The 25606-nt window shown below is 47.5% G+C and overlaps 1 protein-coding gene across 1 annotated transcript in view; it reads left to right on the forward strand.

Annotated features, from left to right (window-relative positions):
* Window positions 1–1316: 1316 nt before the first annotated feature.
* The window catches only part of oxct1a (3-oxoacid CoA transferase 1a), a gene marked incomplete at its 3' end in the record, with an annotated part of 94336 nt that continues 70046 nt past the window's right edge, over window positions 1317–25606 (forward strand). The window contains exons 1-3 of the mRNA XM_084456894.1: window positions 1317–1474; window positions 7293–7401; window positions 9762–9852. Of these exons, the coding sequence (XP_084313020.1) occupies window positions 1367–1474; window positions 7293–7401; window positions 9762–9852 (308 nt within the window). The 5' untranslated portion in view covers window positions 1317–1366. The remainder of the gene's footprint in view (window positions 1475–7292; window positions 7402–9761; window positions 9853–25606) is intronic.

The raw sequence follows: 25606 nt of genomic DNA on the forward strand, positions 1-25606 counted from the left end.
ATACTCACACCTTACATAGACGCAGCACAAAGTAAAAGGTTTTTTTAGTTTTATCCCATGTAGGCTACATTCAGTTTGTTGTGTCTGGCACCGAAGCAGTTAAATGCTAATTAGCTTGTCGAGCCCCTGTCCCTGTCACTCCCCCGCTAGGCCCGCCTCCTCCCCTCCTCCCACTGTCACTCCCACGCTAGGCCCGCCTCCTCCCCTCCTCCCTGTCACTCCCACGCTAGGCCCGCCTCCTCCCCTCCTCCCACTGTCCCTGTCACTCCCACGCTAGGCCCGCCTCCTCCCCTCCTCCCACTGTCACTCCCCCGCTAGGCCCGCCACCTCCCCTCCTCCTCCCCTCCTCCCACTGTCACTCCCCCGCTAGGCCCGCCTCCTCCCCTCCTCCCACTGTCACTCCCCCGCTAGGCCCGCCTCCTCCCCTCCTCCCACTGTCACTCCCACGCTAGGCCCGCCTCCTCCCCTCCTCCCACTGTCACTCCCCCGCTAGGCCCGCCTCCTCCCCTCCTCCCACTGTCACTCCCCCGCTAGGCCCGCCTCCTCCCCTCCTCCCACTGTCACTCCCACGCTAGGCCCGCCTCCTCCCCTCCTCCCACTGTCACTCCCACGCTAGGCCCGCCTCCTCCCCTCCTCCCAATGTCATCGGGGTTAACGTTTTGACCTCCGGGGTAGCCAGTTTTTGTCCTTCTGAGCGGGGTTACGCTCCATTTCCATCTTCCGGGCCTTGGCGCACGCTTCATGACCCGCTCTGTACTCTTCACCCGCTCACTAATTATAACCAACTTAATTAACTTCATATGAGTTGATAGGTTTATTTCCCACCGGGATCAGTAAAGTATGCCTACACTATTACTAGAACTACTACTACGAGGACCGCGGGCAGGGGGGTGGAAATACGGGTGGATTTCCCCTCACCACAAACATGAATAATGAAACCTATACGTGCAGAAAACCTCTAACAGCATTAGTTGGGCGAACGAATAACACTTTGTCAGCGTGATGCAATCTTCCTGATCTTTTATTTTAAATGATAGGCCTAATAAAAGTCCTTCTGTCAACGACGAAGGGCTGAGCACTCCTCCTCTAGCAGACGAACGTCAGCGTGCAAAACGTGCTCACCCGACGTCGTGTGATCAGCTGCTAGGGGGAGGAGTCAGCTGCTAGGGGGAGGAGTCTGATCTGATCAGCTGCCAGGGGGAGGAGTCTGATCTTATCAGCTGCTAGGGGGAGGAGTCAGCTGCTAGGGGGAGGAGTCTGATGTGGTCAGCTGCCAGGGGGAGGAGTCTGATGTGCTCATTCCCCAGCAGCTCTCAGGAGGGTCACATCTCTCATCCCCAAAAGACTGGCTGGTTCCTACCAAAACATGGCGGCCCTGACATTGTTGTCCAGAGTGGATCTACTCTTCCTGAACCTCTCTGCCCGAGCCAGCTGCAGATCCCATTTTAAACTTGCGACACATCCCTTGAGCAAGGTCAGTATGAAGATGGGCAGAAAACACAACAAGAACTAAACGTAGAATGTTGCCTAGCAAGCTCACTAGATAGCACAACCCTACCCCATAGACACGCCATTCAGGTTCATACTAGAATATACATCTATTCTACGGTAAGATCATTCATTACCGCAGTAGGGAAGCTTCGGGTTTTGGGGGGCAGCGATGCATCTGATAGTTGTAGCCTGTCTTGTGCATATTGTCTGTATTTGATAGTTGTAGCCTGTCTTGTGCATATTGTCTGTATTTGATAGTTGTAGCCTGTCTTGTGCATATTGTCTGTATTTGATAGTTGTAGCCTGTCTTGTGCATATTGTGATTCAACTAGGGTGCCGTTTTATGAAATATTGCAATTAAGTGCAGGTTGCTGGGTAGAGGGTAACGTTAGAGGATTGGGTTGGGGGAAATCATTTGTATTTCGTATTTCCAGAGTATGGTCTTTCATATCCACCCCCATCAATACAGCAGTTACACACACTATTCTGTTTCCATTACAAACACAATGTTTCCACTCCGTCCCTGTCCCGCTGTCCTTAATCCACCCACGTGTGCTGAGGGCATCCAGAGGGGGTCAGGGGGCTACTACTGATCCACGGGGGGGGGGGGGGGCTGAGGGCAGCCAGAGGGGGTCAGGGGGCTACTACTGATCCACGGGGGGGGGGGGGGGCTGAGGGCAGCCAGAGGGGGTCAGGGGGCTACTACTGATCCACGGGGGGGGGTGGGGGGTGCTGAGGGCAGCCAGAGGGGGTCAGCCGGGCTACTACTGATCCACGGGGGGGGGGGGGGGGGGGTTCTCAATGTTGCAGTCTTGGCATCAAATACAAAAAGTAAAATCATCAAATTAACAACAAAATATCAGATGCAGATTCAAGATCAATTTATTGTATATGGTTAACACATTAGGCTACTAGCAATTTGCTTAGGTCAATGGTGCATACACTGATGACTTGGACAGGCTGCAGGGCAGTGCAAATACAAAATACTATATATTCAAAAAAGTACAAATACACATATGAATAATGGAGTGTGGTGAGTGTGTACAGTGTGTGTGTAGAGTGTAGTGTGACGTGGTGTGTTATGTACATGCTAGCTATAATAAATAACCCCAGGGGGCGGTGACGTACAGCATATTGACATTTCCTTGTGGTTATGTTAACTACATGTACATATCCTATGTGCCCTAGATGTTCAGCTAGTCAGTCATTAGCCCAATGGCTTGAGGGAAGAAGCTGTTCTTGAGCCTCACCTTGCTCGCCATGTGAATGCGGTATCTCTTCCCTGACCGTAGCAGAGAGAACAGTCCATTTCCTGGGTGGCTGGGGTCTTTCAGGATTTTGTTGGCCTTGGTCTTGCATCTTCTGGTGTAGATGTCCGCGATGTGGAGGAGTGACCCCCCCAAGGTACGTTCAGCTGACCGTAGCACTGTCTGTAGGGCCTTGTGATGCTGAGAGCTGCTGCTCCCGTACCAGGTGGTGATGTTCTCAGTCAGGATCTCTCCATCGTGGATGAGTAGAACCGCAGTTCAATCTGATGGGACGCTCTGGATGTCCTGTTGACTGAGGTCTCTACGTGCTTTCTTCACCACAGGGTCTGTCGTGTGTTGACCATGTCAGGTCCTTGGTGATCTGGACGCCAAGGTACTTGAAGCTGTTTACTCTCTCTACAAGGGTGCCGTTGATGATTAGAGGGGTGTAGTTCCTCTCCTGCTTCCTCCCAACGTCCACCAGCATCTCCTTTATCTTGCTGACGTTCAGATGGAGGTTGTTTTCCTGACATCACTGGGTCAGGACTCAAGAGTCTCACCTCTTCCAGGTAGGCCCTCTCATCATTGTTGGTGATCAGACCTATCACTGCTGTGTCGTCTGCAAACTTGACGATGATGTTGGTGTCAAAGGTGGCTGTACAGTACAGGGAGTACAGTAGTGGGGACAGGACACAGCCCTGGGGGGCTCCCGTGTTGAGGGTGAGGGAGGATGAGGTGCGGTTGCCCACCTTCACTACCTGGAGTCTGTCTGACAGGAAGTCCAGGATCCACTTGCAGAGGGTGTCCCTTTGCCCCAGGACCCTGAGCTTAATGTGGAGTCTGGATGGGGTTATAGTGGTGAAAGTCTGGATGGGGTTATAGTGGTGAAAGCTGAACTGTAGTCAATGAGCAGTCACATAACTTGACACGTTCCCCTTGCTCTTGTCCAGGTGGGATAGGGTAGTTTGGAGCCATCACATCCTGGATCTGTTGGTCTAGTGTACTGGGCTGTTGGTCTAGTGTACTGGGCAGTGAGGAGCAGATGTGTTCCTTGACCAGTTTCTCAAAACACTAATTAGCCAAACTAGGAAGCTAGATGATCTCTAACATCCATTTCCGCAAGACTTTGAGATCATTTGCAAATGTAAGTCTATACATTTGAATCAATGTAAAATATTGGGCTGCATATAACTTGTTTGGAATTTTAAACAAGTGGCTGCTAATACATTTGAGACCATTTATGGTCATTACCGTAATATCACTTTTCATTACCGTCGTGCTCTTTTCATTACCGTAACACGGTGCTTAATAACTTAATATTTTGATAGGAATACAAAAAATCTACAAAAAAATGTAATTTTTAATTTTAATTTTAATTTAATTTTTAAATCACTTGTAAAATTTAGACTAGTAAAAGTTAATGTATGGAACATGACATTTTGTTACAGTAATGAAGTTTGTAACTAAAATTATTATATAAATATATATTTATCTGGATTATTATACTATGTGACTAATAACTACTAGCAGCAACATACATTAAGAAATTAAATATCTAGAATTTACTCATATTTAGTTATCACTTGAAAATGTGTTACGGTAATGAATTTATTTGCTCAATGACTATTTTAAAATATACAGAGAACTACTCTTTAACTGAAACTAGTTAATTTAGAATCTTGTGGATAATAATGAGAGAGAGAATTTTCAAAATTTGCAAATAATTTTTTTGGGACACGTTACACCAAGTTCGTGAGAATCACCCTAATGGTGTTTGAGCTACCAGTCATAGTCATTGAGGCAGGCCGGTCTTGGCTGCTACGGTACGGGGAGGACTGAGGACTTCTTGAAGCGTGTGTGTGTGGGGGGGGGGGGGGTGGGGGGGGGTGGTTGAATATCACTATGAACACAGGAGCTAATTGGTTGACGCACGCCTTGATGACCCTGCGATACCGTCTGGTCCTGCGGCTTTCCTGGTAAACACCCTAAAGACCCTTCAGAGAGAGTGAGTGGGCTCTCTTCCCCTCCACCCACCTCCACCTCAGGTGCAGTCCTCCACCATCCCGTCCTTGTTGGTCTCGAAGCGATCATAGAAAGTGTTGAGGCTGTTCACTAGAGCAAGAGCAGCGTCTTCACCTCCTGAGGAGGATGGAGATCCCTTATAGTCAGTCATGGTGTTTAATCCCTGCCACACACCTCTGAGGTCACCTTGTTTGAATTTTAATTCCATCTTCTCACCATATTCCCTCTTGGCTTCATTCAGTACTTTCCTTACGTTGTCTGAGCTGCTGCCTTATAATCATCCATTTTTTCCAGTCTCTAGTCCTAGTTTGTAGGCTGGTCTCTAGTCCTAGTTTGTAGGCTGGTCTCTGGTCCTAGTTTGTAGGCTGGTCTCTAGTCCTAGTTTCTAGGCTGGTCTCTAGTCCTAGTTTGTAGGCTGGTCTCTAGTCCTAGTTTGTAGGCAGCGGTGCGCCTTTTTAGGGCATCTCGTGTTTGTTGTTAATCCAGGGTTTTGATGGACTGTTTGGCTACAGTCTCTGTAGCCTTCTCAATTACTTCAATGACTTCCTCAGTGAGTGTGTTGAGGTCTGTGAGTCTTTGAGCAGTCGTTCACCAGGTGTGTTGAGGTCTGTGAGTCTGAGCAGTTGTTCACCAGGTGTGTTGAGGTCTGTGAGTCTGAGCAGTTGTTCACCAGGTGTGTTGAGGTCTGTGAGTCTGAGCAGTTGTTCACCAGGTGTGTTGAGGTCTGTGAGTCTTTGAGCAGTTGTTCACCAGTTGTGTTGAGGTCTGTGAGTCTTTGAGCAGTTGTTCACCAGGTGTGTTGAGGTCTGTGAGTCTTTGAGCAGTTGCTCACCAGGTGTGTTGAGGTATGTGAGTCTTTGAGCAGTTGTTCACCAGGTGTGTTGAGGTCTGTGAGTCTTTGAGCAGTTGTTCACCAGGTGTGTTGAGGTCTGTGAGTCTTTGAGCAGTTGTTCACCAGGTGTGTTGAGGTCTGTGAGTCTTTGAGCAGTTGTTCACCAGGTGTGTTGAGGTCTGTGAGTCTTTGAGCAGTTGTTCACCAGGTGTGTTCACCAGGTGTGCCCATCAACACCCTGAACACGTCCATCAACACCCTGAACACGTCCATCAACACCCTGAACACCGTCCATCAACACCCTGAACACGAGCCCAGACGTTCTTTGCACAGTTTTATTTAGGCGGCGCGGCCAAAGAAAGACAGCATTCTCAGACCCTCAGATTATGGGCTGTTATTACAGTAAACACAGTTAACGATGCTTGACCGTTCAGTTAACGATGCGTGACCGTTAACCAACCTCAAATGTTCCATCTTGGTCCGTATGGCAGGAACCTTCCTCGGCACAGTTCTAGTTAATATGCTACCTTGTAAAACAACAGAAGGTCCATGCTGCAGCTCTAGAGGATGAGCGCGTGCTGGATAACGTGTCACAGTGAAAGCCTTGATGAGTTCAAACTGCCCCCTCGTGCTCCAGGCCTGAGCTGGGCTTCCTGGCACGCTGCCCCACATCCCACCACCAGGCCGGCCTGCTGGCCATGCTAGACAGTCGTAGCGAGCTGAAATGGACGCTGGACACTGACTGCTGTGTTGACCCAGCAGAATGGATGGAGTTGTTTGGTTAGTGCTACAGTGTCCTAACTGGACCTGGCTGGACTGCTGCAGGGTAGCCTACAGGTCTGTGAGTGTTTGTTTTGGGACGTGTCAACTCGGTTTGTTTGTCCTTCCAGTTTTGCGCTGTCAATAGGTTGTATTTTCTCTCAGGCTGTGGCTGCAGGCTTATCTTGACTCAAAGGGCCATCACTGATCCCAATGCAAAGTGAATTAAGAACTGCTTGAATTCAGAATTTGACGGATCCAGAAACTCCAATCAACGCCATACGGGTTGCAATGCTGAGTTGACGTTTTTGTGTGTTGGCTTTAAGCCGACACACCATGAAGAGGGAAAATAATTTCACTCAGAACACACACAGAACGCGTCTAAATAAATTATTTATTGGTAGCGCCGAGGCTTCAAAACCCAGCAATTGTTAAAATAGACCCTTTTGCTTAGGTAAGTGAAGTTTCATGTTTATCTGACACTTGTAAATATGAGCGCCTCTCCTAACTAGGCCGACACCCATTTATTTTGACGGCAAAGTGAATGGACCAGCAATTGCAGCAAAAAATAACATTACAGGAATCATCAGTGTAACTGCTTTAGCCACTGACCGCTACCATTAATGTTATGGAAGCTGCTGCTAGTTGTTGTGAGCCCATGAGCTAACTGGCTATCCCGCTCTCATTGTGCTGGATTAGCATTGGAAGCATTGGAACTGATGTGTCCAGGTGACAAGACCTATCTTTATTTATCAGACATTACCGTCCTACCAGTCCCACACAGAAACAAGCCAGGCAACACACATAAGCCAGGCTGGACCTGGCCTGGTTTAGACTAGGCCTACTGTCTGCACCCACTGTCCCTCTGCTGACAGATGATGAGTCTGATTGATTTGATTTGGTTGGACTGAGCTGATGTTCTTCTTCTCTGTCTTCCCCAGACCTGTGGATGCTACCTTTCCACCTCCAGCCACAGAAACTCCCGCTTCTACACAAGCCCCAAAGAAGCAGTCCAGGACATCCCAGATGGAGCAACCATACTGGTGGGAGGTAGGGTGGATACAGTACACACACACACACACACACACACACACACACACACACACTCACACACACACACACACACACACACACACACACACACACACACACACTCACACACTCACACACACGCACACACACACACACACACTCACACACTCACACTCACACACTCACACACTCACACACTCACACACACTCACTCACACAGACACACACACACACACACACACACACACACACACACACACACACACACACACTCTCACACACACACACACACACACACACAACCGAGTTGAATTCATTAAACTCCTCTGGATGTATACCACCACCCACCCACGCCCGTTGCTACTGTAGCTTTTCAGCAGCGTAGCCGGCTGAATGGTTTCCATGACAGATGGTCCCGTGTGTTTATAAGTCAGAGGACCCAAGCTTGAACCCGGCAGCGTCACATGAGGGTGGAAAAACTCCTGAGCGACGCTGTGACACCTGTTAGACACGCACACACACAGTATAATAATACACACCAGACTGACCTAGTACCCATTCTGATGAAAACATTCTACTTTACACACAGAGCATCCAGTGAGCTTGATTTAGAACTGAGCCACTTCATGATTAAGACCCTGACTGCTGACTGAATAGTGACAATCATCCCGTGACGTTTGAATGGACCCAGTGGCATTTTGATGAGGACATCCCACTTGACGCAAAGACCTTCGGAGATATCACCCTTCCTACTGTATCACCCTTCCTACTGTATCACCCTTCCTACTGTACGCTGGAGATACCACCCTTCCTACTGTATCACCCTTCCTACTGTATCACCCTTCCTACTGTACGCTGGATATACCACCCTTCCTACTGTACACTGGAGATATCACCCTTCCTACTGTACACTGGAGATATATCCACATATATCATACTTTTTAGAGTTTTTCGATTGTGCCCATAGCTAGCAACGAGCCAGGGTGCGCGCGCCGACATTATTGACACAGAACTCTGTACGGCACTAAACAGAAATATTTGAACCTGTACTAGTCAGATACATGCCAGGGAAGCCAGGAATAGGGCTAAACATGACATTCAGTGTCCTTATCCTTTAACAATGCTAATGCAGGGACATGCAATAGAGCAGGGAGAGCGGTGAACGCGCATTAAACATCCACATGAACCTGTAAACTTTGTGGACGAGGCCGGGTCAACAAATCACGTAGTTAAAACATGAGAAAACACAACTGCGCATGCCTGTGACGCGAGAAAACACAACTGAGCATGCCTGTGACGCGAGAAAACACTACTGCGCATGCCTGTGACGTGAGAAAACACAACTGCGCATGCCTGTGACCTGAGAAAACACAACTGCGCATGCCTGTGACGCGAGAAAACACAACTGCGCATGCCTGTGACATGAGAAAACACAACTGCGCATGTCTGTGACGAGAGAAAACACAACTGCGCATGCCTGTGACATGAGAAAACACAACTGCGCATGCCTGTGACATGAGAAAACACAACTGCGCATGCCTGTGACACGAGAAAACACAACTGCGCATGCCTGTGACACGAGAAAACACAACTGCGCATGCCTGTGACATGAGAAAACACAACTGCGCATGCCTGTGACATGAGAAAACACAACTGCGCATGCCTGTGACATGAGAAAACACAACTGCGCATGCCTGTGACGCGAGAAAACACAACTGCGCATGCTTGTGACCTGAGAAAACACAACTGCGCATGCCTGTGACATGAGAAAACACAACTGCGCATGTCAAAAAGGGTTGTGGCCCGGTTCAAAAAGCTTCACTCAAGAACGAGGCGTCAACGTAGTCACCGCATCCAGTTCTATTAATACATCCATGGCACACACACACACACGCACACACACACGCGCACACACACACACACAGGCGCGTCAGATATCAGATTCCACAGCTCATAGAAATAGTGTCTGGACTGGTGACGGGTGTCCTTGTTCCTTGTGTGTAAAGAGGAGACCTGTGGGGGTCACTCTGAATGGGTCAGTCTGAATGGGTTAGTCTGAATGGGTCAGTCTGAATGGGTCAGTCTGAATGGGTCAGTCTGAATGGGTCAGTCTGAATGGGTCAGTCTGAATGGGTTAGTCTGAATGGGTCAGTCTGAATGGGTTAGTCTGAATGGGTCAGTCTGAATGGGTCAGTCTGAAGGGGTCAGTCTGAATGGGTCAGTCTGAATGGGTCAGTCTGAATGGGTCAGTCTGAATGGATCAGTCTGAATGGGTCAGTCTGAATGGGTCAGTCTGAATGGGTCAGTCTGAATGGGTCAGTCTGAATGGGTCAGTCAGTTCTCAGTCAGGCTTCATATTCCTCTCTCTGTTTCTGCAGGGTTCGGCCTGTGCGGCATCCCAGAGAACCTGATCAACAGTTTACTCTCCACTGGTGTGAAGGGCCTCACAGCCGTCAGCAACAATGCTGGGTAAGTGTGTGTGTGTGTGTGTGTGTGTGTGTGTGTGTGTGTGTGTGTGTAGGCGTACAGTCGTGTATCCATGTGTGCATACTCGGTGTTGTTCAGTGTGTGTGTTCTGGTGCGTCTCCACACACACGTGCGGCGCCAGCGTGACCTGGAACCCCCACCTCTGGGTTTCACAGTCAGCGGCCGAGGCGCATGAAGAGAACCTCACTTTCACTCCGGCCACGGCTGGTTAGTCTCTCCAGCAGGGTTGAGTTAAGGCTACAGGGCTGGTTAGTCTCTCAAGCAGGGTTTAGTTGAGGCTACATGGCTGGTTAGTCTCAAGCAGGGTTGAGTTAAGGCTACATGGCTGGTTAGTCTCAAGCAGGGTTTAGTTAAGGCTACATGGCTGGTTAGTCTCTCTCAAGCAGGGTTGAGTTAAGGCTACAGGGCTGGTTAGTCTCTCTCAAGCAGGGTTGAGTTAAGGCTACATGGCTGGTTAGTCTCAAGCAGGGTTTAGTTAAGGCTACATGGCTGGTTAGTATCTCAAGCAGGGTTTAGTTAAGGCTACATGGCTGGTTAGTCTCAAGCAGGGTTTAGTTAAGGCTACATGGCTGGTTAGTCTCAGCAGGGTTTAGTTAAGGCTACAGGGCTGGTTAGTCTCTCTCAAGCAGGGTTGAGTTAAGGCTACATGGCTGGTTAGTCTCAGCAGGGTTTAGTTAAGGCTACATGGCTGGTTAGTCTCTCTCAAGCAGGGTTGAGTTAAGGCTACATGGCTGGTTAGTCTCTCTCAAGCAGGGTTTAGTTAAGGCTACATGGCTGGTTAGTCTCAGCAGGGTGTAGTTGAGGCTACAGGGCTGGTTAGTCTCAGCAGGGTTTAGTTAAGGCTACATGGCTGGTTAGTCTCAGCAGGGTTTAGTTAAGGCTACATGGCTGGTTAGTCTCAGCAGGGTTTAGTTAAGGCTACATGGCTGGTTAGTCTCTCAAGCAGGGTTTAGTTAAGGCTACATGGCTGGTTAGTCTCAAGCAGGGTTTAGTTAAGGCTACAGGGCTGGTTAGTCTCAGCAGGGTTTAGTTAAGGCTACATGGCTGGTTAGTCTCAGCAGGGTTTAGTTAAGGCTACATGGCTGGTTAGTCTCAGCAGGGTTTAGTTAAGGCTACATGGCTGGTTAGTCTCAAGCAGGGTTTAGTGAAGGCTACATGGCTGGTTAGTCTCTCAAGCAGGGTTTAGTTAAGGCTACAGGGCTGGTTAGTCTCAGCAGGGTTGAGTTAAGGCTACATGGCTGGTTAGTCTCAGCAGGGTTTAGTTAAGGCTACATGGCTGGTTAGTCTCAGCAGGGTTAGTTAAGGCTACAGGGCTGGTTAGTCTCAGCATGGTTTAGTTAAGGCTACAGGGCTGGTTAGTCTCAGCAGGGTGTAGTTAAGGCTACATGGCTGGTTAGTCTCTAGCAGGGTTGAGTTAAGGCTACATGGCTGGTTAGTCTCTCAGCAGGGTTTAGTTAAGGCTACATGGCTGGTTAGTCTCAGCAGGGTTTAGTTAAGGCTACATGGCTGGTTAGTCTCAGCAGGGTTTAGTTAAGGCTACATGGCTGGTTAGTCTCAAGCAGGGTGTAGTTAAGGCTACATGGCTGGTTAGTCTCTCAAGCAGGGTTTAGTTAATGCTACAGGGCTGGTTAGTCTCTCAAGCAGGGTTTAGTTAAGGCTACATGGCTGGTTAGTCTCAAGCAGGGTGTAGTTAAGGCTACATGGCTGGTTAGTCTCAGCAGGGTTTAGTTAAGGCTACAGGGCTGGTTAGTCTCAGCAGGGTTTAGTTAAGGCTACATGGCTGGTTAGTCTCAGCAGGGTGTAGTTAAGGCTACATGGCTGGTTAGTCTCAGCAGGGTTTAGTTAAGGCTACATGGCTGGTTAGTCTCAGCAGGGTTTAGTTAAGGCTACATGGCTGGTTAGTCTCAGCAGGGTGTAGTTAAGGCTACATGGCTGGTTAGTCTCAGCAGGGTTTAGTTAAGGCTACATGGCTGGTTAGTCTCAGCAGGGTTTAGTTAAGGCTACATGGCTGGTTAGTCTCTCAAGCAGGGTTTAGTTAAGGCTACATGGCTGGTTAGTCTCAAGCAGGGTTTAGTTAAGGCTACATGGCTGGTTAGTCTCAGCAGGGTTTAGTTAAGGCTACATGGCTGGTTAGTCTCAGCAGGGTTTAGTTAAGGCTACATGGCTGGTTAGTCTCAGCAGGGTTTAGTTAAGGCTACATGGCTGGTTAGTCTCAGCAGGGTTTAGTTAAGGCTACATGGCTGGTTAGTCTCAGCAGGGTGTAGTTAAGGCTACAGGGCTGGTTAGTCTCTCAAGCAGGGTTTAGTTAAGGCTACAGGGCTGGTTAGTCTCAGCAGGGTTGAGTTAATGCTACAGGGCTGGTTAGTCTCTCCAGCAGGGTTTAGTTAAGGCTACATGGCTGGTTAGTCTCAAGCAGGGTTTAGTTAAGGCTACAGGGCTGGTTAGTCTCAGCAGGGTTTAGTTAAGGCTACATGGCTGGTTAGTCTCAGCAGGGTTTAGTTAAGGCTACATGGCTGGTTAGTCTCAGCAGGGTTTAGTTAAGGCTACATGGCTGGTTAGTCTCAGCAGGGTTTAGTTAAGGCTACATGGCTGGTTAGTCTCAGCAGGGTTTAGTTAAGGCTACAGGGCTGGTTAGTCTCAAGCAGGGTTTAGTTAAGGTTACAGGGCTGGTTAGTCTCAGCAGGGTTTAGTTAAGGCTACATGGCTGGTTAGTCTCAGCAGGGTTTAGTTAAGGCTACATGTGTGTTTAGTTGAAGGGCTACATTATCGTTCCAGATCTGTCTTTTCTCTGTTCTGATACATTTAAGGCTATATCTACCAACGAGCTGGAGGGTTGACAAAAACCAAGAGCTAAAAATGTACTGTTTTGGTTTTAAATGGTAAAAGGTAAATGGACTGCACTTATATAGCACTTTTCCACCTTAGCGGCACTCAAAGCGCTTTACAATGGCCTCTCATTCACCCATTCACACACACATTCACACACCAATGGCGGTAGCTGCCATGCAAGGTGCTAACCTGCTCATTGGGAGCAATTTGGGGTTAGGTGTCTTGCTCAAGGACACTTCGACATGTGGACAGGAGGAGCTGGGATTCGAACTGCTGACCCTTCGATCACTGAACGACCCGCTCTACCAACTGAGCTACAGTCGCCCTGTTTCAGGTCAAGAGACTCCGTTTGAGGTTTGAACAATGTCACACTTGGGTCACGACCTTGAATGACATCATGTTTTTTTCACCTGGCTCAACCAGTGTGGAGTTTATTTTTGACTCTCTCATTCCCCTGTCACTCATTTCCTGAGTAGGTCATACAGTACATAGAGCTGCTGAACTCCTCATGAACATGACTGGGATTCACTGCTTTCACTCAGTCTGAATCTGACCTGCAACTAAAATGAACCTCTTATCACAGTGGGGTTAAAACAGGGCCTGAGTGGAACGTTGTGGTCACCTCCTTCCTACTGACCGCCCCCTCAGCTCCTCCCTCCTGACCGCCCCCTCAGCTCCTCCCTACTGACCTCCCCCTCAGCTCCTCCCTCCTGACCGCCCCCTCAGCTCCTCCCTCCTGACCCCCTCAGCTCCTCCCTACTGACCGCCCCCTCAGCTCCTCCCTACTGACCTCCCCCTCAGCTCCTCCCTCCTGACCGCCCCCTCAGCTCCTCCCTCCTGACCGCCCCCTCAGCTCCTCCCTACTGACCGCCCCCTCAGCTCCTCCCTCCTGACCCCCCCCTCAGCTCCTCCCTACTGACCGCCCCCTCAGCTCCTCCCTCCTGACCGCCCCCTCAGCTCCTCCCTACTGACCGCCCCCTCAGCTCCTCCCTCCTGACCCCCCCCTCAGCTCCTCCCTACTGACCGCCCCCTCAGCTCCTCCCTCCTGACCGCCCCCTCAGCTCCTCCCTCCTGACCGCACCCTCAGCTCCTCCCTACTGACCTCCCCCTCAGCTCCTCCCTCCTGACCGCCCCCTCAGCTCCTCCCTACTGACCGCCCCCTCAGCTCCTCCCTCCTGACCGTCCCCTCAGCTCCTCCCTCCTGACCGCCCCCTCAGCTCCTCCCTCCTGACCGCCCCCTCAGCTCCTCCCTACTGACCTCCCCCTCAGCTCCTCCCTCCTGACCCCCCCCTCAGCTCCTCCCTCCTGACCTCCCCCTCAGCTCCTCCCTCCTGACCGCCCCCTCAGCTCCTCCCTCCTGACCGCCCCCTCAGCTCCTCCCTCCTGACCGCCCCCTCAGCTCCTCCCTACTGACCGCCCCCTCAGCTCCTCCCTACTGACCGCCCCCTCAGCTCCTCCCTACTGACCGCCCCCTCAGCTCCTCCCTCCTGACCGCCCCCTCAGCTCCTCCCTCCTGACCCCCTCAGTGGGTTCACCTCCTCCCTACTGACCGCCCCCTCAGCTCCTCCCTCCTGACCGCCCCCTCAGCTCCTCCCTCCTGACCGCCCCCTCAGCTCCTCCCTACTGACCGCCCCCTCAGTGGGTTCACCTCCGCCCCCTCAGTGGGTTCAGCTCCTCCCCCTCAGTGGGTTCAGCTCCACCCCCTCAGTGGGTTCAGCTCCTCCCCCTCAGTGGGTTCAGCTCCGCCCCCTCAGTGGGTTCAGCTCCTCCCCCTCAGTGGGTTCAGCTCCTCCCCCTCAGTGGGTTCAGCTCCTCCCCCTCAGTGGGTTCACCTCCTCCTAGGGCGTTTTCAGATGCTGACTTGAAACCGAGGGGTAGATGAAAACTCACACAATGCTTTGTGAACTTAGGCAGGGATATGAAACGTAGCTGCCGGTGCCGTGAAAAAACGTGGGAAGAAAGCCCAATATCTTCCCGATCCGTGTTCCCTCCCTCCAATCCTTATTTCTCTTGACTCAGTAAAAAGGAAAAGCAAATTTACTGCTTATTCGCTTTCTCTTCTTACGGTAAAAATGGGTAAACTGAACACGTGATAATCCGTTTCATCCTTTACCGTTGTTTCCTTTTTTGCTTTCATGACAAGAGAATAGGATGCTCGGTTGTTTTCTCATATTGTCGCGTAACCCTTTCCTCCTCACTGCTTGAATTCATTCGGTTTGATCCTGTAACCGTTTTTGCTTTTTTGCTTTCATGAAGAGCGACAGCGATGCTTGACTGCCTTTCGTTTATCCTTTTCTGAAAGGTGCAGCCTATTAGCCTACTGCTTGATTGCTTTTTCTTTCTTTTTATGAAATCAAACACGTCAATGGAATCAATCAAGCGTGGGAGGGGGAGAGGGTGAATGGGAAGGGACATTAAACTTCAAAATAAAAGTTTTTGAAATGTTAGCCCTTCTCAGGAACTGTGAGTGCGCTGATGACGTAACATCTGCTACCAAGAACAGGAAGTTGTGTCAATGAAGCGGTTAGCGCACGTATGATTTCAGTTGGGAGTGGAGGTTTCTCATTGGCTCTACCCTTTCCCTATCTTTGAGGACATCTACTGCAACGTGTGAAAACTCCTTTCCAACAGAAACGTTTTCTTCTGGCGTCATATGTTGCACAACCACAAGCTGATCATAGATCACAAAGGAGAGTTGTGGATCGCACTGTCTTAATGGGCAAGCATACGGACGCATTTCGGCTTTAATCCATCATCAGCATCACAAAGAAAACCATTAGGGTGTGGTGTCTGCCTTAACATGGGCGTCGATGGGAAACTTTGGACCCTCCCTGTAGCTTTCCTGCAAAAAGTTGACCAGGTTGTCCACCCAGGTTGTGATCCTTGAAGGTCCTAGATATCATCTCTGCTGCTGCTGTGAAAACCCATCGTTTGTAAGAATAGAAGTTTCTGCTTTGGTGAGTGGCTTTGAAATGTTTCTTTGACACTTTTAAATATGAGCGCCATCGTAGCGACCTCCGGCCCCTATTTATAATTCACAAATCCCTGTGGAGCTGTGGTAGCAGATCACTCACAGTTCCTGAGAAGGGCTAACATTTCAAAAACTTTTATTTTGAAGTTTAATGTCACTAAATTATTTTTTCTGATCGCACAAAACTATTTTTAGTCGCAAATGCGAGTAAAATGGTCGCACCTTAGAGCCCTGCACACACTGTTTTAGCAGAGTATTTCACCTTGGAGATACAGCAGCTGGGACCTTACATTGACATTTTTGGACAATCACCCCAAACCTTTGACCAGATCTTTGACCAGTCATGGTTTCTCTCCTGTCCCCCTCTCTTTCCACTCCCCTTCCCTCCCTCCCTCCCTCCCTCCCTCCCTCCCATACACTCTCTCTCCCCCCCCCCCCCTCTCTCTCTCTCTCTCTCTCTCTCTCCTTCTCTCCTCTCTCTCTCTCCCTCCTGTACATTAGGTACGTATTAGAGATCGAATTGGTTTTGCAGATTAATTGGCACCGATACGAGGTAGTTTTAAACTAATGAACGGCTGAACTGGGTTCTGATAGTGGATGATGTTCATTGCAAATACACCATATTCAAATACACCATATTCAAATACACCATATTCAAATACACCATATTCAAATACACCATATTCAAATACACCATATTCAAACGATGTCGGCCTAATCCACCAAATCACAATTAAGGATTGTTGATAATTATTTTCTTAATATACTTGGATTAAGAATAAGAGCACGCGAGTGGTCGATTCAGTCTGGGTAAAACAAAGACGAGAGCTTTTATTCTTACGTTTGCAAGCGGTCTCTCACAACAGGAAATGGATTCCAGCAGAGAGCCCAGTCCAATAGAGGCGGAGCCCTTTTAAAGGAACAGTGTCGTGACATGATATTTGACCAGCTGCTCTGGCAGGCACATATGGCAGTGAGAAGTTAACTAAGGTGTGATTCCCACAAACATTGTAAAATAATTAAACAGAGGAAACAGGAACATCAATAGAATAAGATAAACAGAAACCTATCTTGGCGTGAACACATGGTGATGAGTTGAAATTCTTTAACAATTCCCCAATCTTGTGGGTAAAACATCCACAACAATAATAAATGAAAGAATCAACCATGTGGAATCAAATTATAAAATATCATCATAAGCAAGGTAAAAAGATAACATGATACTAATCTAATACAGATTTCATATATTCATGAGTGGGAAAAAAAAACCTCTTTCTTTTGAGAGGAAAAAAACTTAACTTCAAGTTTCAAAACAATTCAAAATCCTTATTTCCAATGGCACAGACTTGACTAAGTTCTTGAGTTGAATGAAGGTCTAATTCAACTTCTCCTTTGAACATTAATGCAGTAATGGGTATCTCTGTAACAGTATTCAAACACTTTCCAATACACTTAAGAACAATGCCAATAATAATAATAATCAAAATAATAATCATAAAAATGATACCTAGAGATCTGAGAATATTTCCAGAACTTGAAAAAGCATTATCGAAAATTCCCCAAGCATTAAACCCATGGACAGTCTTTAAAGTCTGAATACCTTTCATGTTTGATTCATGGAACTCTGTTAATGTGGCATTTGGATCTGAGATGAACGAACAACATTCTGACCCTACAATCGCGCATGTTCCTCCTTTACTAGCAAGAATTATATCTAAGGCAAACCTATTCTGTAGCACAACTTTCTTCATTTCATTCACCTCCTTAGCTAAGGCTGAAATTACTCTGTCCGATGCATTCAAGTGATCCGCCAAGACAGCGGAGAGAGTCATGAGTTCAGTTTGGGTGTTATACATGCCATAGTTAGGGAAAAATACACCAAAAATAAACTGAAAGGGCGATATAGCACGACGATGTCTATAATTGGATTGATGATGAATTACCTGCATTTCAGCGTGATCCACCTTCCTAATCATGGGGATTAAATGAGCAAGATAGCATCTTCCTACACTGTTGCTATTTAGGTTTGAATAAGCTGTATCGCCACAGACTAGAAATACCCCTTTTGGAAGGCCTATCGCTGAACCTGGATACAAGAATTCGTAGATAGGAGCAACGCAGGAGCTAGTGCCTAGATCATTAATTTGTGTCCTAATTTGTGTGTTGTATCTGAAAAGATCAATACAGGCTGTAACCTGTTGAAGAGGTACTACTTTGAATTGGTCGACTTGATTTTGATGTTCCATTTCTTGAGGATGCAATTTTGTTTGTGCTTTAATGATACAATCGATAATTTGACATTTTAATCCAGAAATGGTAATTGAATTTCGCCAATTAACTGTAGTAGATACAGCTGTGCAAGCTAACCTAGTACTCGGTGCATGATTGTCTATTTGGACTAATATAACTTGAATTTTGTGAACCAATCCCTGTCCAGCTATTTCAGAAAAGTGTGTAACCTTGAACAGAATAAGGCGGGAGAAATTAGAAGGTCTATGATTCTCATTAACCTCTAGTGTCAATTTGCTTAGAATAACCTCTTCAATCCCTGTATAGGAGTTACCTAGTCTATCTAATCCTACATGAAAATGACAAGCAGAGGATTGTCCAGGAGCAGAGAAAACATGAGTAGCTAAACCCTGCCAGTCATAGTGTGACCATTCTGCTTGGGTTAAAGGAATTGGATAGAATATGGGCGCAGCAGTACTAAGAGGTACATTTTGACAAATCCAACAGTTAGCGTAGTTCATTCTATGTGCAAAGTCTCTGACTACACTAATAGCTTCATTAGGATGCTTCTTTTCCTGTCCAATTGACTTAGCTGATTTGGTTAGGTGCATAGAGCAGTTAAACACAGTACCTCGAGGATAATCTGGAACAGATCTACAAATGTCAACTCCATAATTCTTTGTTCTTGATACTCGCATAACATCTTTAGCTAAAACACACCAATAAGGAGAGTCTTTCTCTACATTAACTTCAGTCACAGTTACAATAGTAGAACCTGGGAATCGTTTGTTACTTTCAAATCTCACATAAGCAGTATGCAGCATCTTCCATCCATCTTCGTCTACCGTATAGACCCAACAGTCAAGTGGAGTGCAACGCTCAACGGGACAAACGAATACTGGAGTGTGTTCTTGTCTTTTCCTTCGTTCAATGGTTTCAGTTTCAGGAGAGAACTGGTCCGAGTTCTCTTTCAAGGGGGGTGCGAGTAGGTGTGTGAGGGGGAGTGTGGTTGGATTATGATTGGGCGTTGCTGGGGCAGGGGTCAAAGTTGTCATCATGACAGCAATGAGGAAAAGATAGGGTGTGTTATCCTTGGTCTGATTCCTCAGATGAGGAGACCAGAGAGTGAGCTTTCGCCCTGGTGGTGACACCGGGTAATGCATCTTGGTTGTTGGAATCTTTTGGCCGGCTGGCCTCCTCTTGGTTTGGAACCAGCCTGCAGTGGGTGGCGTGTACCCAAGACGTCCTCTCAGCTACTTTGATGGCCGTCTGGGTTGTCAGCAAGATCTGGTACGGGCCCAGCCAACGAGCACTATTCCACGCCTTCCGTTTCAGGTCCCGGATCACCACCCATTGGCCTGGCTGGAGGTGATGCAAGAAACCCTCTCTGGCATCCGGGATGGTCGCCTTCACTCTGTTGAAGAGATCTTTTAGTATGTTGTTGAGTGCCAGACAATACTGTACCATGTCCTGTTCACAGGACATCAGAGTCAGCTTGTTCTGGGGAAAAGGTTTGTTAAACATTCTCATAGGTCTACCAGAAATGATTTCATAGGGGGAGAGCCCCGTAGTTTGGTGGGGACGGCCCCTCATGAACATCAAAGCTAAAGGTAAAATTTTCATCCATGACAGATTTGTCTCTGCCATCAGTTTGGTGAGCTTAACCTTCAATGTCTGGTTAGCTCTTTCTACAATCCCAGCTGATGCAGCATGGTAACTGCAGTGCGTTCGGAGGTCAATTTGCAAACTCTTACAAATCTCATTAATCACATTATTCACAAAATGGCTTCCTCTATCAGAGGAAAGTTTCAAAGGCAATCCCCATCTGGGGATTATCTCTCGGAGGAGACTCCTGGCCACAGCGATTGCTGAGGCATGCCTGCAAGGGAAAACTTCAGTCCACTTAGAAAAAACATCAGTTAAGACAAGGCAATATTTATACCCTTCGCATGGTGTAAGTTCAATAAAATCCATCATCACATGTTCCCACGGAGACTCTGGTCTCGGGTGAGCTGACATTTTCATTTTGATACCTTTCCCAATGTTGTTTTGCATACAGATGATGCATTTGGCACAACTCTGCTCTGCAAACACAGTGAACCCTGGCGCATACCAATACCTTTGCACATCATCCACAACTCCTAATTTTGAAATATGATCAGGACCATGCGCTAGTTTGAACGCATACTGGAAACAAGAACGAGGTAAGACTGGTTTGTTATTAGGTCCTAGCCATAACCTGCTTTCATCATTGAATGTGCATTTGGTTTTCCACTTCTTCTTCTCATCAGGAGGAGCAGATTCCTGTAGGTCGGCAATGTCGTTCAGAGACATGGGAGGAGAGACCTGTGAATCCACAGATGAGAGAGAGAGCATAGACAACACAGGAGCGCAAGAGGAGAGTGCCGCCGCTTTAGCAGCTGAGTCAGCAGCCGTATTACCTATGGACACAGGATCCAAGGTTCTAGCATGAGCTTTACTTTTGCATACTGCTAAACTGGATGGCAACAACATTGCTTGCAATAAATGGTTAATCAAAGTATTATGAGCAATGGGTTTACCACTTGAGGTAAGGAACCCACGATTCCTCCATAGCATCGCAAAATCATGGACTGTGCTAAACGCATATGCACTGTCAGTGTGGATAGTAGCAGACTTACCCTTGGCTAAAATACATGCCCTGGTGAGCGCAAATAATTCAGCAGCCTGTGCAGAGAGATGGTTAGGAAGTCTGGCTGATTCCAGCACTGTAACAGCAGTAGTAACCGCATAGGCAACAACAGGCTCACCAGCTTGTGATCGCTGGGCAGAACCATCCACAAAGAGTTCAAAATCAGGGTTAGACAAAGGAACATCAGTGAGGTCAGGGCGTGGCTTACTGACTAAGTCAATAACAGCCACACAATCATGTGGATCTCCGTCATCTGGTGTTGGCAACAGTGTCGCTGGATTCAGGACAGTACATCTCTGGAGAGTAACATTAGACATGGTTAGTAACACATTCTGATAGTGTAACAGTCTCGCTGGATGCAGGTGTGAGGTCTTTGCCTGTAAAAGTAAAGCAGAGACAGCATGTGGAACATTCACGATTAGTGGTCGCATGGCTACCACGTCGACACATCCCAATACTGCTTCAGTGGCCGCCGCCACTGATCTAAGACATGGGATTAACCCTCTAACTACACTATCAAGCCTTTTAGAGTAGTATGCTACCGGTCTGTACCGGTCCCCATGCTTTTGGGTTAAAACGGCGGACATATAACCGTCCTTTTCATTTGTGAAAAGGTGGAAAGGCTTTTCATAGTCAGGGAGACCTAAACAAGGGGCTGTAGACAGCCTCTGTTTAAGGGCCGTTAGAGTCAGTCGTGCTTCGTCAGTCCAGGTGATTCGGTCAGAGGGAGAAAGGTTGCGTCCGTGGGCCAGATCGGACAAGGGTTGTGTGAGCTCAGCGAAATCCGGGACCCAGGCCCGGCAATAGTTTGCAGTTCCTAACAGAGACATCATTTGTTTTTTGGTTGTAGGCATGGGCAGAGCAAGGATAGCCTCCACACGGCTGCTACCTAAAGATTTTCCATTTTTAGAAATAACGTGACCTAGGTATGTAACCTGTTCACGCACCAGCTGGATTTTGTGTTTGGAAACCTTATGGCCATTCTCTGCTAAATAAAACAACAATGCGTTTGTGTCTTTGACACATGACTCCTTGTCTGAGCTAGCAACAAGCAAATCATCCATATACTGGACAATGATGCTATTCTGTGGTGGAATAAATCCTTCTAAGCTGCGCGCGAGCTCTGCATTGTAGATAGAAGGACTATCAACAAATCCTTGAGGCATAACATTCCACACATATGTTTTGTTCTTGAACTGGAAAGCAAACCAATGTCTGCTATCAGGGTGTACAGGTACAGAAAAAAATGCATTACTGAGATCAATAACACTAAAGAAAGTAGCTGATGAAGGAATGGAGGCAAGGAGGGTTACCGGATTAGGACAAAGAGGAGTCCTAGCAATGACAGCTTCATTAACACAACGCAAATCTTGAACAAAACGCCATTCTCCTGAGGCTTTGCGCACAGGGAGGATTGGAGAATTGACAGGAGAGCTGTCAACCTCAGAAATGGCTCCACGCTCTAACAAAGATGCATGTACCTCTGCAATACCTTCTATAGCCTCTAGAGGGAGCGGGTACTGAGCGCGCTTTGGTCGGAATGAACCTTTAGGGGTAACCACAACAGGATTCACGTTTCGAATTTTCCCTATATCAAATTTGTCCTTTGCCCATAATGAATTTGGAAGTCCTTGTAACACAGATAAATCTTCAGATAAGTCATCAGATTGTGTCTGGAAGAAACATGATCCTTGGATTCCCCTAGTGACTGGAATAGCCCAGGTGTAAGGAAATGCTCTTACCCCCGTCTTGGCGGAATACCTCATTTGATGAGGATTTCCGACCCAGTCCGTTATTGTCATTATGTCCATCAGCCACGCATCAGCATCCCTCCTATTAACAAACTCAGAAACAGCAAGAGACACATGAGGCACAGAATGACCATCATACAGCTGTTTCTGTGTACCGTTAAGGTCGACAGAAAGAACTGCATGATCCGGTCCAACATACAACACATTACACATCAATGTCTCATCCACTTGAGGCAACATCCAAGTGTCCTCAAACCCATGGTCTTGGCTTAAAAAAGATGTTGATGCGGTACAGAGCAAGTTATCATGAGGGCTGAGCGGAGCATCGTAGCTATAACATGTCCGTACTTTTGAAAACAACTTTTCCAAATGTTGTGATGTATGAGTGTTACAATCAACATACCAATTATAAGACCAATCGGTAGGCGCGTCGGTGTACATGGTTGTCACCTCCGGAGGTGTCATTGTTGATGATCTGAGTATGGTGACACCTTCTGAGGAGCAGGTCATCTGGAAACCTAGCTTACATAACAAGTCTCGCCCACAAAGATTCACTGGACAACATTCACTCAAAATGAACTGGTGTGTTAGCTGACAATCATCTACTTCCACTTTCAATGGAACAGTCACTCTTTCATTCTTCACAATGCCTGCAGCACCAACAGTTTTAGCCAGCTCCTCAGTCACTTGAGGACGCTGTGTCATGCTAGCAGTACTAATTACAGAAGAATGAGCACCTGTGTCAGCCAAAAAAAACAAACTTTCCCCATTAACAGTCATAGTTACAGTAGGATTATCAGATGGTTTGGTATGCAGATTAAGGTATTGATGAATATGAATGATTCTCTCCTCATCACGTACACACTCACTTTCCCTAGCTTTCCCTACCTGTCCTACACCTAGTCAGAAACCACTTCCCTGCGGAGAACTGACAGAGACTCCAGGAGGGGGTGCAGATCCCCATTGGTTAGGAGAAGACCTTTGTACCCTAGCGTATTGTCTACATTCCCTCCAGAAATGCCCTTTTCTCCCACAGTGATTACAGCGCTCATTTGATTTGTTAAACCTGCTGGTTGGTTGTGAATTACCCTGATTCCCTCTATTCTCCCTTGATTGTTGACGCTGTCCATCTCTCTGCTGTGGCTCTGTGCGAGCATTGGAGTTGAAGTACCTAACCTGTGCAGCCTGCAGCTTCACGTCAGAGTCCTTCTTTTCAGCAGCCTCCCTTTGCTCCTTTAGCAGAGTGAAACGTTCGGCAAATCTGAACACACCCACGACCTGTACTAGCGGTTGTGTTTCCCAGTTTACACACGAAGTCCTGACTTGGTCACTAAGGGCAGGGAGAACATTGTTCATTAATTGTTGTTTCAAAACAGTATTGTAGTCATTGGCATGCTTATTCATGCCCGAGTGAAGAGAAAAAGTTTCTCCAGGCGTTCATAAAAATCATCGAAAGATTCATTCAGCTTCTGTTTACAGGAGGAGATCAGGTCCCAGTTAGTTTGTGGAGGGAACCGGAGCCTGATTCTCTGCAGCAGCTGTAACACCTGAGGTGCAAATAAAGGATCATCAAAAGTCAATTTATCATCAAAATTTCCCCTTATATCAGCCCATTTGAGACGTAGCGCAAGCCTCATTACAGCCTCAAGTTCCTCAGAGTGCGGTCTGTACATCTGAACAGCTGCATTCACATCTCTCTCAAAGCTGTCAATGTCCTTAGCAGGATCAGGTAATGAGGAAGCCAGCTCCCGCAGCTCATCACAACGGAAAGGTCTGTAGACATCAGAAAAAGGGCTCCATATGGCGTGACCTGGTTGGCCCAGAGGTGGTTGAGGTACAGGATTAATGCATCTAATCATTGGCAATAGCATCTTGCCTAATGCAGAAGAGAGTTGTTGTTCCTGAACCTGACCAGTAGACCTAAGACTATAGTGCTGATGGCCCTCGACTGTTTCAAGAGCAGGGGGAGAAATAGTATCAGGGGGAGACAATAAAGGAGGTGAGACTTTGGCTGAGGTGTCATCAGGAGTCATAGAGCCAGTCAATGAAGGGGATGAGTCAGTAGAAAGGGAAGTTTCAGGGAAGGAAATAGCCAATTTAGACTGACTGTGAACATCACTAAAAGAAGTCCCTGCCGGAGTACTGTTATGGGAATAATAACCTGGAGGGGGTGACATCTGAAGCAACCAAGGAGCTTTAGGGTGGGCTCCAAAAGGAGTTCCAGTAGAGGGAGAGGGGAGATGTGAAACCTGAGAGGGGACAGATGACGGACCAGCAATAGGGGTCGTAAACCGTGACAATGCAGGACCAGGGGGGGGGGGTTGAACCATGGAGGTTGGCGGAAGTGTCGGGACTGGAAGAGGGGGGGGCAGCACAAGAGGGGGGGGCAGCACCTGGGCTAGAGGAGGGACGATGCCCTGCTGAGCCTGAGGGTTTGGAACAGGGATGGCCGCATTTGGATCAGGATATAAACGACACGGTTCTAAAAGGTCATCGTTGTCTGAAGGAGGAATTAATTTCTTAACATAAACCGCTTTAGCAGAGTTCTTCCTAGCCTCCCTTTTGTTGCGGGCAGTTTCAGCTCTATCAATTGAGTCATTTGCAGCTGTTTCCCAAGCAAGAAAGTGAGACCAGTTAATGGCATTCTCTGACTTCCTACCTAGCTTAGTTAACTGAAACTCCTTAAGCTGTCTCTTAACTGTCCCTAGCAATTTAACAGACAGTGTACCAGACACAGGAGGAAAATCACTATTTTTAGCCCATAAAGAAATTTGCTCACACACACTCGGATCATACTTTAATGCCACTATCTTGGCAGCCCCCATTAAAGGTTCCCTTTTTGGTGCACTAGCAGTACTTCCCATTTTACAAATACAAACAAATATCAAAATTACAGTAAAAAAACAATAACTGCTGTGTTGAGAGGGTTTTTTTTTTCTCCTGTTACTTTTTTTTTATTATTTTTTTTATTTTTTATTTTTTTCCCAAAATGGCAGACTTCAGAAACCAAAATGGTGGATCCTCAATGTTTGAGGAAAAACAGGACCTCTCTCTTTTTTTTTTCACAAGCAGCAAAACAGGAAGTCAATCCAGTGTGCACAAAGGTAGCTAAGCACGTGGGCTAACCAACATGTGGAACCAACCACGTGGACGAATTAGCTAGCACAGAGAAGCTAATCAATGAAACAAAAGGACAAAAAACCAAAGCTAACAGAAATACAAGATACGTAGCTTGGAGCAGAATTAAAAGAACAAAGGATGAGCACAAGAGTGCCGTAGAAATCC

Source organism: Borostomias antarcticus, assembly GCF_949987555.1.
Source record: "Borostomias antarcticus genome assembly, chromosome: 23".
Taxonomy (NCBI): domain Eukaryota; kingdom Metazoa; phylum Chordata; class Actinopteri; order Stomiiformes; family Stomiidae; genus Borostomias; species Borostomias antarcticus.